The following is a 15,000-nucleotide window of genomic DNA, read 5'->3' on the forward strand; positions in this document are numbered from 1 at the left end:
TTATGATTTTGTTGTGGTTAGGTTATAAAAAATGCAAATTATATTGCTCACTGAGTTTCAAAGAGAGTTGTGACTTAACAATAATTGGCTTTCATTGACAAAAGTCAGGCTGCCCATCTCTGAGTGGGCTGTGCCAAAGCTTTTTATCCATCTTTGAGTGGACAAAATGGCACTTTTGTCAATGATGTCCAAATTTCATTTGGAACGTATGATTCCTTTGAGGTTGGGTTTTGCAAATTATATTGCTCACTGAGTTTCAAAGAGAGTTGTGACTTAACAATAATTGGCTTTCATTGACAAAAGTCAGGCTGCCCATCTCTGAGTGGGCTGTGCCAAAGCTTTTTATCCATCTTTGAGTGGACAAAATGGCACTTTTGTCAATGATGTCAAAATTTTATTTTAAAAGTATGATTTCATTGAGGTTAGGTTATGCCAATTACATTGTCAACTGAGTTTCCAAGAGAGGTTTGACTGAACAATAATTGGCTTTCATTGACAAAAGTCAGGCTGCCCATCTCTGAGTGGGCTGTGCCAAAGCTGTTTATCCATCTTTGAGTGGACAAAATGGCACTTTTGTCAATGATGTCAAAATTTTATTTTAAAAGTATGATTTCATTGAGGTTAGGTTATGCCAATTACATTGTCAACTGAGTTTCCAAGAGAGGTTTGACTGAACAATAATTGGCTTTCATTGACAAAAGTCAGGCTGCCCATCTCTGAGTGGGCTGTGCCAAAGCTGTTTATCCATCTTTGAGTGGACAAAATGGCACTTTTGTCAATGATGTCAAAATTTTATTTTAAAAGTATGATTTCATTGAGGTTAGGTTATGCCAATTACATGTACATGTATATTGTCAACTGAGTTCCCAAGAGAGGTTTGACTTAACAATAATTGGCTTTCATTGACAAAAGTCAGGCCGCCCATCTCTGAGTGGGCTGTGCCAAAGCTTTTTATCCATCTTTGAGTGGACAAAATGGCACTTTTGTCAATGATGTCAAAATTTTATTTTAAAAGTATGATTTCATTGAGGTTAGGTTAACTTATGCCAATTATATTGTCAACTGAGTTCCCAAGAGAGGTTTGACTTAACAATAATTGGCTTTCATTGACAAAAGTCAGGCTGCCCATCTTGGAGTGGGCTGTGCCAAAGCTGTTTATCCATCTTTGAGTGGACAAAATGGCACTTTTATCAATGATGTCCAAATTTCATTTTGAACATTATGATTTTGTTGTGGTTAGGTTATAAAAAATGCAAATTATATTGCTCACTGAGTTTCAAAGAGAGTTGTGACTTAACAATAATTGGCTTTCATTGACAAAAGTCAGGCTGCCCATCTCTGAGTGGGCTGTGCCAAAGCTTTTTATCCATCTTTGAGTGGACAAAATGGCACTTTTGTCAATGATGTCCAAATTTCATTTGGAACGTATGATTCCTTTGAGGTTGGGTTTTGCAAATTATATTGCTCACTGAGTTTCAAAGAGAGTTGTGACTTAACAATAATTGGCTTTCATTGACAAAAGTCAGGCTGCCCATCTCTGAGTGGGCTGTGCCAAAGCTGTTTATCCATCTTTGAGTGGACAAAATGGCACTTTTGTCAATAATGTCAAAATTTTATTTTAAAAGTATGATTTCATTGAGGTTAGGTTATGCCAATTACATTGTCAACTGAGTTTCCAAGAGAGGTTTGACTTAACAATAATTGGCTTTCATTGACAAAAGTCAGGCCGCCCATCTCTGAGTGGGCTGTGCCAAAGCTTTTTATCCATCTTTGAGTGGACAAAATGGCACTTTTGTGAATGATGTCAAAATTTTATTTTAAAAGTATGATTTCATTGAGGTTAGGTTATGCCAATTACATGTACATGACTGTATATTGTCAACTGAGTTCCCAAGAGAGGTTTGACTTAACAATAATTGGCTTTCATTGACAAAAGTCAGGCCGCCCATCTCTGAGTGGGCTGTGCCAAAGCTTTTTATCCATCTTTGAGTGGACAAAATGGCACTTTTGTCAATGATGTCAAAATTTTATTTTAAAAGTATGATTTCATTGAGGTTAGGTTAACTTATGCCAATTATATTGTCAACTGAGTTCCCAAGAGAGGTTTGACTTAACAATAATTGGCTTTCATTGACAAAAGTCAGGCTGCCCATCTTGGAGTGGGCTGTGCCAAAGCTGTTTATCCATCTTTGAGTGGACAAAATGGCACTTTTATCAATGATGTCCAAATTTCATTTTGAACATTATGATTTTGTTGTGGTTAGGTTATAAAAAATGCAAATTATATTGCTCACTGAGTTTCAAAGAGAGTTGTGACTTAACAATAATTGGCTTTCATTGACAAAAGTCAGGCTGCCCATCTCTGAGTGGGCTGTGCCAAAGCTTTTTATCCATCTTTGAGTGGACAAAATGGCACTTTTGTCAATGATGTCCAAATTTCATTTGGAACGTATGATTCCTTTGAGGTTGGGTTTTGCAAATTATATTGCTCACTGAGTTTCAAAGAGAGTTGTGACTTAACAATAATTGGCTTTCATTGACAAAAGTCAGGCTGCCCATCTCTGAGTGGGCTGTGCCAAAGCTGTTTATCCATCTTTGAGTGGACAAAATGGCACTTTTGTTAATGATGTCAAAATTTTATTTTAAAAGTATGATTTCATTGAGGTTAGGTTATGCCAATTACATTGTCAACTGAGTTTCCAAGAGAGGTTTGACTTAACAATAATTGGCTTTCATTGACAAAAGTCAGGCTGCCCATCTCTGAGTGGGCTGTGCCAAAGCTGTTTATCCATCTTTGAGTGGACAAAATGGCACTTTGGTCAATGATGTCCAAATTTCATTTGGAACGTATGATTCCTTTGAGGTTGTGTTACGCAAATTATATTGCTCACTGAGTTTCAAAGAGAGTTGTGACTTAACAATAATTGGCTTTCATTGACAAAAGTCAGGCCGCCCATCTCTGAGTGGGCTGTGCCAAAGCTTTTTATCCATCTTTGAGTGGACAAAGTGGCTGCACTTTTGTCAATGATGGCAAAATTTTATTTTGAAAGCATGATGTTACATTGCTGAGATTATGCAATTTAAGGTTTTATCTGCTACTGAATTTCAAAGAGAGTTGTGACTTTACAATTGGCTTTCATTGACAGAGTTAGAGTAGTGCAAGAGCTGTTAATCCCTGTTTGAGAGTTAAAATAGCAATTTGGTCAATTGTGTTAAAATATCATTTTGAAAATATGATTTCATGACCTTGGTTTAAGATAATGATTCTCTACTTCTAGCAAGCATAATTACATCTTACAAAGCATGTTACACTGTACATGTACTTCATATCCAAATGGTACTTTCAATGATTACACCCTCTAGCTAAGAGATGCCACCTAGGTGGAAATTACCTTACCTGCATGTTCATTTTAATTTTAATCATTTGATTTGCTTTGTCTTAATTAACCCTTGAGATATGACCATGAAGGGAACAAGAAGATTGAGGAAATTATTGTCAAAGAAATCAGAGGAAATTAATTTTTGGAAAGGAAAAATGGGTCAAGGCAGTACCTCTCCAGGGTATTGTAAATCCTATGTCACTCAGGTATAACAAAACAGAAGGCAATAGTCTGTCAAACTGCCCTTCCTTAGAATACAAAAGAGCACATGAATTGCGAGTAAAACCACCTCTTCACACCAATTATTGCTTCCATTCTTTTGGCAATGTAAAAAGGATGTTATTTTCTTATCTTCCCCTTCCCCACTGTTACATCTCTTAGAAGTCATGGTACAAATTGTATCATGGTTCTGTACCTTTTTTTGACAATGGTGTGTGCCATGTACATGTAGAATAATTGGTGTTGGCAAATCAGTTGATGTAATTTCTATTGATAGCAACAAGGGCAATATAGTGTGTCCGTGATTGAAATAATGATCATGAGAAGACAAATGGCTTGCACAGATAATTATGTCCAGGATTGACCCAGGATTGATATGTCCAGGATTGATTAATTAGATGCACACCGATTTCATTAAACCTCATGAAGCGTCTCCTTGGTCTTCGCCGCAACTTCAACACCACTCAAGTCTAAGACTACAGACAATTACATGTAACATTATAAAGTGTCCCCTATACACAGCAGTAGTTACCCTAACCTTAAAATGACGCTAACCCTAACTTTTATCTTAAAAAGATAGAAAATGCGTATACTTAACGGGAAATTTCGTGCTGTAAGTCAAAATTCGACGTGCATTTCATTAGGGTAAATTCTGGATAAGTGGTTTTGCATGGCAAAGGTGGTCTTTAATTGCTTTGGTCTTGCATTGGTGACAAAGAGTAAAATAATGGAAATGCACTATCCATTTATACAAAATGTATATAAGTATCTTATAATCAATTGTCCATCGCATGGTAGTGCAACCAATCCCTTCTATGGTATTTTAAGACAGGTTGTTCATGCTACTCTGTTTTTTTTTTCCTGTTCATGTTGTATACAGTAAGAAAATGATTTTGTTCAAGTGTTTCATCTGATAGTTATCTATTGTTGGGTTTTTAGAAATTGAACTATTGACTAGAAATTGTGCAAAAAGCAGCACTCTCCACACAGGACAAGGACAGAGCAAGAGATTTGCTAAAACTAGACAATGCTGTTGAGTTTATGTCATCAGAGGAGAGTGATGAAGATGGAGGACAAACAAGTGGACCCTCTGCAAGGGATGTGAAACCGCTACAGTGGGAAAGGAGCAAATTATGCAATATTAAAGCAGTCTTGGATGCCACTTACAAGGCTCGTATGAGCAAGAGGCAACAAAGAACGGCAGCGAGTGGCTGGTCAAAATATGTCAAGCAGACCTCTGCCACAAACCTACCGTTTCTGGGCTGGGCGATTGACCCAGAGTTAAAAGTCTCCTTAGTTATTATTTGTTTTCTTTTTTTCATTTCATTGTACTTTTAACTCTGCAACACACTGTATTTTTTTTTTCAACTCAAATATCTGCTGGCACATTGAAGCAGAGTAAGGGCAAGGTATGCAACAGTGTTTGTAATGGTTGCTATGCTGCAGCACAGTAACTTTAGCGTGGTTCAAACGTGGTTTAGCGTGGTAGCCATAGATGCAAGAAGAATCGGTTTTTCCAGTTTTACAGTTCACTGTACAGATGTCAACTCAGCAGCATTTTTTCTGTACTTTAGACCATTTCTTATTATTGTAATATTTGGTTTCAATCAATTGACGTCAAGTCTGGCAAGAAGGGGACATTTGCAGGAAGGCATCATTTGACTAGAATTACCACAATTAATTCTGTTTTTCCTAACTTATTCAAGTTTCAAATCCTAATGGGGTTAAAACAACAATAGTGCTAATTACCATGAGGAAAGCAAAGTCAGAATGATTCTGATACCGTGACTCGTATTCAAATATTATGATGTCATCGTGTAAATATCCCTTAAAGTTAAGGGAGCTGAGCCTTTGTTTGATTCATATGTCCAGATGAATATCAATATATGCATTGGTTGGTCAATCATCTTAGTAAAATGATGACTACAGTACTTAGTTATGGGGAAGACCATTGAAGTAGAAATGTATTTCCCATAACGGAGCATCGTGTTAACCAACGAATAGAGGTTGTAAGGCTGCTAAGTTATATCAGTTACAATCACATCAGTTTAAGGCATTATTTTATGTCCATTCTGCACTGTGCTCTCTCAAATGCGTGTAGACATGTCAGTAATCACTTTAAGTATCCTTTGGACAATCGAAACAATTGGATAAAAGAATCGTCTTGCTATTTTTAATGTAAACGATAAGCAAGTCTAAAGCAAAAAGTAAAGAAATGATAGGACAGACAAAGGAACTCAAGCCTGGGTGAAAGTTTGTTGACAAGACTTTCATCGATAAAATTTAAGTAGAGAGTGTCTATTGTAAACAAAATTCGAAAAATCTCGAGCAATATTTGAAATTAATAGGTATGAGTGATTTCTTCATTCTCGAAATTGGACAAGCAGTTAGGTGCGAAAAATAGAACATTTAACTACGGTATGAAATTGCTATTTTATTATATTTTATATTTTGGTAAATGTACAGAAAATGAAAGATAATAGAGTAAATGATACTGATCATATCAATTTTTAATTCAGATAAGATACTATTGAATCAGAATTTTTAAAGATTTCGGAAGTAAAGTCGAGAAATTTTTAATTCATTATGACTAGAATTTTTACAATTTTATCAAAGTAGTTTATTATATGCTGTTGTCATCATTGATAAAACGCCCTCTTGATAACCTGATAATAAAGCATAACCTTGAATGAACTGAGTGTGCATATTCAGTGGGTCTAATGATGTTTGCCAAGTTTTACCTTGTTTTTACGTAATGTGAGGTTTAGCTACGCGTTATTGTAGAGTTCAATACCGCGCGATCATGACAAGGAAGCCCCTTTCAAAGTTAGTGGCTTATAACTCGCTTTCTAGGCCTCTTTCCACTAAATGCTTCTCCAGGAAAAGCCAATCCTCCGATTGAAAATTAAGGTTAAGTTTCCGAACCGCAGAAATTCAGCGGATTATCGTGTGTCCCTTGTATTTACGAGTTACGGAAACATGACGGTTGTTAGTAATTCCGTGGTCACGGAAACCTCGCGGATACACGAGTTTAAGGAATGCGTTTCCGCGAAGCCGCAGTCGCGGAAAAGTAACGTACACACGTGTTTCCCGCTTCGGTTATCTGAGTTTCCGTTAGCGGAAATTCAAGATTCCGTAAGGAATCCGTTACAAAAACGGATACGTAAACACTTGTTTTCACCCTGTGCTTGTTCCCAGGGCTTTTCCCTCACTTGGAGGGGGAAGCGCCCTCGGAACGAGGTTGATTACTGCCTACAATAGCTACCTTTAAAACACTGAGAACAAATTGTAAGCAAACACTTAATACACAGAAAAGATAACAAAACAAAATACCTCCAAAATTATTCATTTGAAACTAAAAATGTTTTTTTCCCAGTAGACTTTTCCCCGTTTTTTTCTTGCTTTCCGACAGGGTAGTTGCAGATTCTAGTGCGTAGCTCTTTTCATCGGAAAGGTATAAGGGAATCTTGGCTTTCTTTACATTTTGTGTCATCAACGTATGAGTTTGCACAGATGGCATCAATCATGCTATTTAAAAATTGACTTCAAATGGTAAAAGCCTTTAAGCTTTGATCACAAGCTAGTTATCAGCCATCAAAAACTGATAAATTCTTCAATGACAAAGGCGCTACTGATCCCATTATAATATTCTTTGTAAAAATTCGAATTTTCAAAGCATCATTCCTCGGAGCTTATTAGAGCTTATGCAATGCACTTTCAATATTCATTACTTTATAATCGGCTGACTGATTACAAAACGTTAGCCTTATGCTAATAAGCCAAAAATATATCACATCTTAATGGAAAACAGAAATGAGTCCGTTGTATGAGTTGGCAACTATGAGACTGCCACCACTGTTTATAGCAACGTGAGAAGGCTGAAAGCCATTTTTAAAGTACTGTTCATCAATTTTACTCAAAAACTTGCCGCTCAGGGTGAAGAGTTGCAGCCTTTGGTTACGTGCATCACACACAATGAGTCGGTTGTACTTGTCAATAACGAGTCCATCAGGACCATCAAACTGACCATCATTGGACCCCTTACAGCCAATGTCGTGTAAATACACTCCTCTTTTATCAAATACCTTGACACAACCAGCATAGTAATAAGAAACAAAGAATTTGTCCTGGTGATAAATAGCGCATTCGGGGATATCAACACAGTCTGGGGCACTGAAGGACTGGAGCAAGTCATTCCCGTCTGGGGAGAGGACCTTGATTTTCTTGTCCCCATAGTGAGTTATGATTATACGACCATCACTCGCTATGGAAAGGCGACGTGCACGTGGTTTATCCAGATGATCATCATTGATGTATTTGATAAAGTGACCCTCCTCACTGAACAGATGAAGCCAAGAGTATGGCTCTTGATGAAGCTTCTCGTCGCTTTCCTGAACTAAAGTCAGCAGGTCGCCAGAGTCTGTAAATGCCACAAACAAAGGTTCAACATCAAGTTTTATCTCCCTTCGAAACTTTCCTTCTGAGTTCAACAGTTGAATTCTTTTATTCCCCACATCTGCAACAGCAATCGTTCCAGTTTTATCACTCACATCAATATCGTTAATGCCATCAAATTCTCCTCGTCCCGTCCCTTCTAAACCAAACTGAAAGGTAAATTGATATTGATGTTGATGAACCTGCACAATCCAAGGACTACCAGTCAGTGGCTGTCCATTCAAAAGGATCTCTACTCTGTGTTGTCCGGCACACTGTGGTGTGTATGTCACTGTGTATTTGCCGTCTTTGGTGTCTTTAATGTCTGTTTTTAGTTGATCATCTTCTGGAGTCAATATGTCGACTTTGATTTTATCATCTTGTTGATAACATTGAAATCCTTCTGAATCCTTTGTAACAATCACGAAATATGTCTCCGTCCTCTCTTTTACTTCCTTGCTGTCTTGACCTTCAGCTAAGCACTTTGAGGGATCAGTCTTGGTGACAACAACTCGATCCATAAGATCCAATTTCTTTTCCACCAAGTAATGAACATGTGGCGACATGTAAAGATCGGGTTTTCTTACATTTAACAGTTCATTACAACGTCCGAGGATGGCGTAATTTGTTTTTAGAATTTCGACACTGAAGTTTCTATCCAAGATACTCTGACAGCGTTCCAAGCAGCTTTTCAGCTGGGTGGCAACCAGCTCGAAGTTTTCCAGTCGCGTTGCGTGATGTTTTTGTTCCGCTTCATAAATTTCACGAAACTTGTCCTTCATTTTCCTCTCGTGTTCTCGCAAATCACGAATCAATTTTTCCACAGTGTCTGTCATTTTCTTTTCCTCGTTCAAAATTTCAATTTTGTTTTTGTTTTTTAGGTCAGTTTGTTTCTTAATTTCACTCTCATATCTGACCATTTCCGCTTTCACTTTGGCCACAGTGTCGGACATTTGCATCTTTTGTTCTTGTGCAGCTTTCTGAGTGTCTGTCATGATGTGTCGATTATGACTCACTACACTATACTTGTGGCAAATCAGAACTTTACAGTCCTCGCAATAAAATTCGAGGGGTTGATCTTCATGATATTGCTGTGAACATATCACGGGTCTGTGGATCAACTCTTGCACATTTTGCACTTGCAATTTGTCGATCAAAACATTGCGATGACCCCTTGTGGCCTTCAAGCGTTGGTGAGCTTTAGAACAACATGCGCACAGAAAATTCTGGCACACGAAACAGTAGCATGTTGCGGTGTTGTTCTCGTCACAACTGTTGCATCTTTGAGACTGTCCGCTGCCATCTTCTAGAGCCAGAACATCAACCAATCGGTTGAGATAAAACGATGACGGCAAATTCTCAAAGGTGTCTGTTTCGGGAATTTGGAATAAAGTCTAGCAAACCGGACATTTGATTGTCGCTTTTAGCTGTCTCCTTGCAACGTTTGCATGTCGGTCGAGACACTCCAGGCAGAATGAGTGAAGACATGGTAATGTCTTGGGATTTTTAACTGTCTCTATGCACAACGGGCATTCTGCTTCTTTTTTAAGATTCTTGAAAAGCTGTTGAACATCCATGATGAAGCCAAGCAACGGAAAAATGAGGGCGTGTGAATAGTGACGTCACTTAAATTCCGGGACTGTGTGTGATTGACACAGAGTCTCTTTTTGTGACATTCTAATGCACTTCATCACGAAATAACACCCATTTTCTAGCTGAAATTTTGGTTTTGCTGAGAACTCAGGGTGCTTACCATTAAGCCAAACCAACCGTCCAGAAACCGGTTGGACGAAACGCTGAAAATGGAACGACATTTTCCGATTGTAGCGATGGACCTAAATGACGATCCTCTCTTCCTTAATCTCCCACTCGATGGTTTTTCTAACCCATCATGGAGAACGCAATAGTTCAGATGCATTTCTTAGATTCTGAGGAGTAAGGAAGACATTGTTTGAGAATCATCAGTTAGGACTGCCTGTAACCGTTCAAAAGGGTCTCTACGACTTCTGTATGAACAAAATTTTGAAAACAAAACGAGGAAAATGGAGTATAAATCAATGTTTCGTGTAAAGCAAATATTTCCACATAAAGGAAAAAAATTGGACGTGTTTGCTAAGTTCTTAGCCTGCGAACACACCCGTATTTCCGGCGGTCTGCCTTCGTAGGCTTCTCAGTTCTTGGTTTTCCCGTCACGCAAAGAAAAGATAAAATCGCTTACTATTGAATAAATTTAGTCAAGAAATTGAGATATTGTAGGAGGGCAATAAATAAACAGCGTGTCTAAGTTTTAGAGTTGTACGATATTCCAAACTCGAGTTCCGCAAACGGTACCACTCAAAATTATAGTGTTTAGTATGGATCAGTATAGAGACTCCGCGCAGAGGGACACCAACATGGCGGCAGGAAACCAGTGGAACCACTTGAGTTTACTTCGGCTCCATCAAAGCATTTTTCCTCTCTGCTAAAAACAATCGCATAGACACTTCTCGTAACATATTGGTTATTGCCAACGAGCAAGCCAAGCGAAGACGCGAGACTATCGAGGCGGCTAGTTTAATGCCGCGCGAAGTATTGCAGCAGGCAGAAAAATTCTCGATCGCGCTGTGAAAAGTGAATGTAAGCGTAAATGTAAGATTCCCTGTAGATTTTAGTAGGGACCACTGAAAGCGCGTGTTTTAATATGTGCTGTCCAGGGTGCTTATGGTTCTGTGATTGGATAATCTTGCATCACGCGCGCGACTATTGATGATCTTGTCTGAAATCATGAGCATCGTCAAAGTAGGGGCCACGCCGGATTACATGGCGGAAGTTCTTAACTCCAGCTCAAGCTGAAAAGTCATGTGATTTGTTAACTTACTTTTTAGTCTGGGCTAAGAAACAGATTGAAGAGAGGGGAACTTCAACTTGCGCACTGATTTTGTTCTCGCATCCTGGCAGATGTCTCTTCATGAGTTGACATTTCGCACCCGGGCGGTAATTCAGCCTGTTTTTGCAACAATTTTTAAGGCGGCTGGTTGGTCCGGAATTTATTCCCAATCTAAAACTCGACTTATTATAAGGGCTTTAAGACTCAATCGCATTCAGGTACGAAACGGAATATTGTTAACAAAAACGCAAGCCAACAACTTTCCCACTCGCGAAACAAGCACATTGAAAGAGGTTAAAGGAAGGCCGCGCAGTATGACTGAGCTACTTTATTACTCCTGTTTTCGCTTATGCCTACGTATAAAATAAGCACGAGCAAAACGAAAGGATAACAAAAATTTTGTGGGCACGGAGCTAAATTTTACACGGAAAGGCTAATCTTTATTTCCTTTTTTTCGTTTTATCAGGAGGAAACACTGGATAATCTTGCTTACTTGATGCCTGGTCTGGGATAAGTGATATTTAATACATATGTTTCTTCAGATATTAAAACCACGTAGTATCGACATTTATTTGCCTTTTTAAACTTTTGATCCCAAGAAAACTACTCAGTAGGAGATACAATTTTAACATGTTCCTTTCTGACAAATCAGACCTGATTTTAGAGTCGGTGAATGAGATGTACAAAACAAGAGGCATCAGTTATAAGAATTTTGAATGAAATAATGTCATTTTAGGTGTTCTTATTTTCCGATTCATCGAAGGGAAATTGCAGTTTAACGCAAAAACTACCACAGGTGAGGGTTTCGCTTTATAGCAAGCACCATGGCATATGTACAGAGTGTATCGTATACCATCATTAAACAGCATTGCTTATCTTTTGAATGCATTAATTGTGTTTCAGTGACACTTAATGAGGCACCCCCTCCCCTCCCCGCGATTTCTCCTACGTCCCCCGTTCCAGTTCCCCAAGCCCGTCCTTTTCCAGGTTTAAAGTAATATTACGGAGTATAAGAAACGACGACGGCTACGGCTACGAAAACGCTACAAAACGAATGCGGTCCTCTGCATAAACAACAACGTGGAATCACCAAATTTCTGGTTTTAACAACAACTTAAGCAAACAATTGACAACCTTTCATTAGCTGTGGTTTCAGTAGTAGCCCTTTTACCTATGGGTAAATAGCGTTTATCCACGGGAAAGTACGGTGTTTTAAAGAGACGTCTAATGTATTTCTTATTTCTCTTTTTTCAATCTTGATTTTGTACGCCGCTCCTGTTTTTTTTTTCCGCCACTCATTTTTTTCCTACTTCTCTCTTTTTTTTCCGCTGTACTTTTTTATGGCGCGCCTTTCCAGTCAATATTCAAACAGCTTTATTAGATTTCTGTGCCGCAATTTTTATTTTGTATCATTCTTTTCCCATAATTAATAATTAAAAGTGTTAAGCACATTTTTTCGTTTTCTTTAATCTACATTCGTTCTATATGTGTTTTTATATTTGTGCTGTATATATATTTTTTTATATATTCTTATCAATTATGCAACACGTGATCACATTACCGTGATTCACGTGGGTAATTTTCCGCCATTTTGGCCGCATGTCGTGCGGTTGCGGATGCCATGCAGCTTTTGAGTCATTTAAGACCTTGTTTTTCACTGAAGAACGTTGCGGCTCGGGTGGATTCATCGAAGTCTGTCTCCCTCTGTCAGGCTATAAACAAAAATTTGAAAGGATGTGCCAAACATGAACGGTCTCCCTTTTGTGGATTTGTTGTTTGAAATAATTATAAAACCTTCATTTTACAGAATGAAGGGGGTAGTTACTTGAAACTGTGGTGTGCTTCGCTCTGACGAAGGGCTAACGCTCGAAACGTCAGCTTTTAGAATCTCTGTACGGTGGCCAATTCACATTATCAACTCCGTTGATAAAACCAAATTTTTGTATCCTTCATTTTACAGTTTGCTTTAACGCGTCAGTATTGTTTTAAGTTTTGACACTGCTGGGTTGTACGTACTGACAAATGGTAGGGTTTTCTCGCTAGTTTTGGCTTTTTGTTTAGGTGCTGACTGCCTTGCAGAAAAATTGACCTCAGATGGTGTTCTCTCGATAAGATGCATAGGGTTGCCTCGCCCTTCAAGACGGGCTTTGAATCGAGATAGTGCCTCCTAAAATGTTTTTTTTTTAAATATTGGTTCGGCGAAGCCTAGTAGCCTCTTCGTTGATAAAACCCTTCTTGACACCGGGTGGGTGACCAGAGGTAAAATGCTTCAATCAGTGTATTGGAAGGTTTTAGTCGGCGCGGCTGGTGATATGTTTTGATATGGAGAATAGATTCGTAATCGAATCGTTCTCCTTTGTATGCTGTTGTCGGTAAAAGAAAGTGATCTCCTTTTCTGAAATTTAAGCACTTAAAGGGGCTAGGTCACGCAATTTTAGGCAATTTCAGCACTGATCGAATGGTCATAGAATTCACTAAAATATCAAAATAACTGTTCAAAACTATAGAATAACTCTAACAAAACACAGGGAAGCCAAGAAGGGACATGGATGGACAAAACTGGAGAGGATTGAAATGGATTGAATTTGGGTAAATTTGAAAAACATCGGCCCACCTTTTTTCAAATTTATATCAGTGTATATCAAAATGTCATTTACAAAGCTGGAAAATCATTCTCAGTTGTTATGTGGCTGTGATTTTGCAAATGAAAGACTCTTGCTCTGCCAACCTGACGTTTAGAGCTCATAATTAACAAAATTAAACAAAATTACCTGAAATAGCGTGACCTAGCCCCTTTAACTTTATCGTCAGGTTGAAGTTATTAGCTTGTGTAATGAACAGGTTGATTTCCTGTTTATCTACGTCCCATAGTGAGAAAACGCCATCGATGGAACGACGAAAGGTTTCATGATTATGTGAAACAACAAAACGGCAAAAGGGAGACCGTGCAGGTCTGCACATTCTTTCAAAGTTTTGTTTATAGCCTGACAGAGGGAGACTGACCTCGTTGAATCCAGCCCAGCCGAAACGTTCCTTGGTAAAAAATTAGGTCTTAAATGACTTAAAACCTGCAAGGCATCCGCGTCCGCACGACATGCGGCCAAAAAAGGCGGAAAATGACCCACGTGAATCACGGTAATGCGATCACGAGTTGCATACTTAATTAGCATGAAAGAAAAGATACAGCATAGTTAGTTAACACTTACATTTAAATTAATGGGAAGAGATATAAAATATATCAAGAAAAAAAACATATATAGAAGGGAAATAAAAATCACGGCACAGAAATTTAATTCATAAATTACAAAATAAAGCTGTTTGATAATCGTTAGTTGTTGTCCTTCAGTCGCATATTGATAGTGAGGATTCCAAGTTCGAGTGAGGCCTAACACTACTGTGAAGTCTTTATACCCAATTATTCCATCAGAGATCAACCCTAGTAGTGGAATTGGGCCCACACAAGGACAGAGAAAAACTCTGATCAGGGTGGGATTTGAACCCACGACCTTCGGACTAGATCACCGCTGCTGCAGCGGCGAAAGAAAAAGTGAACTGCAGAAAAAAATGAGCGGTGAAAAACAAGTGGGCGGTAGAAAAAAAAAAGGAGCGGCGGACAAAATCAAGATTAAAAAAAGAGAGAAGATACACTTGTCTCTTACGAAAAAGAGAGAAGAAACAGATGTCCCTCTAAAAGCGCCGTAGGGCAAGGAAGTTTTTGTGTGTATCCCACTTTCCCTAGACCGAAAGTGCCCAAGGGTTATTTTCATGGATACATCAAAAATAACAAAAGAACTTCCCATGACAGTTCCTGAACTAACTAAAACTTACCGTTTATCTGCTCCCTGAGGTGGCTTGGCCAATCATAAAGCAAAACTAATTTGCAAGGTCAGTGAACTCATATCTAATTACATGTATATTTTACCCAGCCGTCTTAGATCTCCTGTCCATAAACGGTGATAAGTATGTCAAATACAAGTAAGTAGTAATATAGAGATTGTATAATATCATCTAACAATAAGTTTAACTTTTAAATGTACAAGTACAAGGAAGGGTTACGTTTTTACAAGCGTGGGCCGTGTAGCACTTATATTTCAACAGACT

The 15,000-nt window shown here is 38.4% G+C and overlaps 1 protein-coding gene and 1 long non-coding RNA gene across 2 annotated transcripts in view; one reads left to right on the plus strand and one right to left on the minus strand.

Moving 5' to 3' along the window:
• Positions 1-3,549, plus strand: part of LOC137973791 (uncharacterized) — a 6,768-nt gene extending 3,219 nt beyond the window's left edge. Inside the window, exon 3 of the long non-coding RNA XR_011117315.1 lies at positions 3,456-3,549. This is a non-coding gene — a long non-coding RNA (uncharacterized lncRNA). The remainder of the gene's footprint in view (positions 1-3,455) is intronic.
• Positions 3,550-6,020: 2,471 nt separating this feature from the next.
• LOC137973790 (tripartite motif-containing protein 2-like) lies at positions 6,021-9,611 on the minus strand. The gene has a single exon (XM_068820677.1). The coding sequence runs from the start codon at positions 9,026-9,028 to the stop codon at positions 7,397-7,399; it is 1,632 nt and encodes a 543-aa protein (XP_068676778.1). The 5' UTR covers positions 9,029-9,611; the 3' UTR covers positions 6,021-7,396.
• Between the last annotated feature and the right edge of the window lie 5,389 nt (positions 9,612-15,000).

This window comes from Montipora foliosa, chromosome 10, assembly GCF_036669935.1.
Source record: "Montipora foliosa isolate CH-2021 chromosome 10, ASM3666993v2, whole genome shotgun sequence".
Classification (NCBI taxonomy): Eukaryota; Metazoa; Cnidaria; class Anthozoa; order Scleractinia; family Acroporidae; genus Montipora; species Montipora foliosa.